This window comes from Taurulus bubalis, assembly GCF_910589615.1.
Source record: "Taurulus bubalis genome assembly, chromosome: 9".
NCBI lineage: Eukaryota > Metazoa > Chordata > Actinopteri > Perciformes > Cottidae > Taurulus > Taurulus bubalis.
In genome coordinates, this window is record NC_136597.1 from 25218977 (window position 1) to 25221476 (window position 2500).

Genomic DNA, 2500 nt, shown 5'->3' on the forward strand with positions numbered 1-2500 from the left:
CTTATGTTCTTATGTTCCTATGTTCCTATGTTTCTATGTTCCTGTGTTCCTATGTTCCTATGTTCCTATGTTCCTATGTTTCTATGTTCATGTTCCTATGTTCCTATGTTCCTATGTTCCTATGTTTCTATGTTCATGTTCCTATGTTCCTATGTTCCTATGTTCCTATGTTCCTATGTTCCTATGTTTCTATGTTCATGTTCCTATGTTCCTATGTTCCTATGTTCCTATGTTCCTATGTTTCTATGTTCATGTTCCTATGTTCCTATGTTCCTATGTTCCTATGTTCCTATGTTCCTATGTTTCTATGTTCCTGTTCCTATGTTCCTATGTTCCTATGTTCCTATGTTTCTATGTTCCTATGTTCCTATGTTCCTATGTTTCTATGTTCCTGTTCCTATGTTCATATGTTCCTATGTTCATGTTCCTATGTTCCTATGTTCCTATGTTCCTATGTTCCTATGTTCCTATGTTTCTATGTTCCTATGTTCCTATGTTCTTATGTTCTTATGTTCTTATGTTCCTATGTTCCTATGTTTCTATGTTCATGTTCCTATGTTCCTATGTTCCTATGTTTCTATGTTCCTGTGTTCCTATGTTCCTATGTTCCTGTGTTTAGATTGTGATAGAACCAGGTCATCAATAAGGGAAACAATTTATTTATGAGAGCATAGCGAGGAGGAGGAAGAGGAAGAGGAGGAGGAGGAGGAAGAGGAGGCTTCTGTCTCTTTACACGTTCATTCTGAGTTAGTTAAACCAGTGGTTGACATCAATGAGGAAAATAGTAAATCTCTCTCTCTCTTACCCTCTCTCCCCCTTTCTCTCTCTCTCTCTTTCACCCTCTCTCCTCCTCTCTCTCTCTCCCCCTCGCTGTCTCTCACCATTTCTCTCTCTTTCACCCTCTCTCTCCCTCTCACCTCGCTCTCTCTCTCCCCCTCACTCTCTCACCCCCTTTCTCCCTCTCCCCCCTTCTCTCTCTCTCTCTCCCCCTCTCACTATCTCACCCCCTTTCTCTCTCTCTCTCTCCACCTCTCTCTCTCCCCCTTGCCCTCTCTCTCCCCCCCTTTCTCTCTCTCTCTCTACCCCTTGCCCTCTCTCCCCCTCCCCTCCAGGTGGAACAGTATGGTAACCTCATCTTTCATGGCCTGGAGGGCAGCTGTGAGGAATCCATTGCCCGTCTGGTCGCCCGCTGCATCAAGGTGCGTCCACCAGTATGAGAGCAACAGAAACACAACATTTTGTTTTAGTTATTTGATTCATTAACGCGACAGAGATGATTCACGTCGGCTCAGATCCCGCGCGCATACGACGGCCTGGCCCCGCCCACTTTTAAAGAGACGGTAACGTCTCTGTTGCACAGCGAAGCAAACCAAGTGAAGAACCAAAAGGTTCTGAAGCGTTCTCATTATAACCCGTTACCGTGTTCCGTCTGTCCTGTTGCCACGGTGAAGGCAGCGCACAGACAGCCGGTCTGAGCCGGTAAGGAAAGAGGAGAGAGAGATGTGTGAAGGTCATGAGGAAGTAAGAAGGAACAGAGCTCTCCTTGATGGCAGAGTGAGGCTGGAGAAGCCGTCTCCGAAATGAAGGAGTAGTAGACTTTCTTTGTTTCCATGACAACGCGCTCTGTACTTATACCTCTCTCTCTGTCTCTCTCTCTCTCTCTCTCTCTCTCTCTCTCCAGTCCAAGCAGGAGCTGCGGGGTCTCGGCTGTGACGTGGTTCGGGTGGAGGTGGAGGAGAGTCTGACCAAGGAGCAGCTGCTGGAGACCTTTGTGGCCTGTGGTAGGGACACACACACACACGCACACGCGCACATGCACACATGCACACATGCACACATGCACACAAACAGACATGCACACATGCAAACATGCACACATGCACACAAACAGACATGCACACATGCACACATGCACACAAACAGACATGCACACACACAGACAGACGTATGTGCACATTCCCGCGCACACACACACACACACACACACACACACATATATGCGCACACACACACACACACAAACATATATGCACACACACACGCACACACACAAACATATATGCACATTTACACACACACAGACATACAATACAGACATATATGCACACGCACACATACACACACATACACACATGCACACACACACAACACAGACATATATGCACACACACATACACACACATACACACATGCACACACACACACACAACACAGACATATATGCACACACACACATACACACACACACATACACACACATGCACACACACACACAACACAGACATATATGCACACATACACACACATACACACACACACACACAAACATACACACACACAAACATACACACACACACAAACATACACACACACACACGTCTCAATAATCAAACATGCCTTTTTGGTTGTGACTTTAACATTTTATTTTTATGACATACTATACTTTGATTTTTTTTAAACTTCTTATGACTTTCTAAATAAATACAATAATACCTTTAAA

The 2500-nt window shown here is 44.9% G+C and overlaps 1 protein-coding gene across 1 annotated transcript in view; it reads left to right on the forward strand.

The window, feature by feature from the left end:
• cttnbp2 (cortactin binding protein 2) overlaps positions 1-2500 on the forward strand; it is a gene marked incomplete at its 5' end in the record, with an annotated part of 72762 nt that overhangs the window by 63113 nt on the left and 7149 nt on the right. Inside the window, 2 exons of the mRNA XM_079223099.1 lie at positions 1113-1199; positions 1682-1781. Of these exons, the coding sequence (XP_079079225.1) occupies positions 1113-1199; positions 1682-1781 (187 nt within the window). The remainder of the gene's footprint in view (positions 1-1112; positions 1200-1681; positions 1782-2500) is intronic.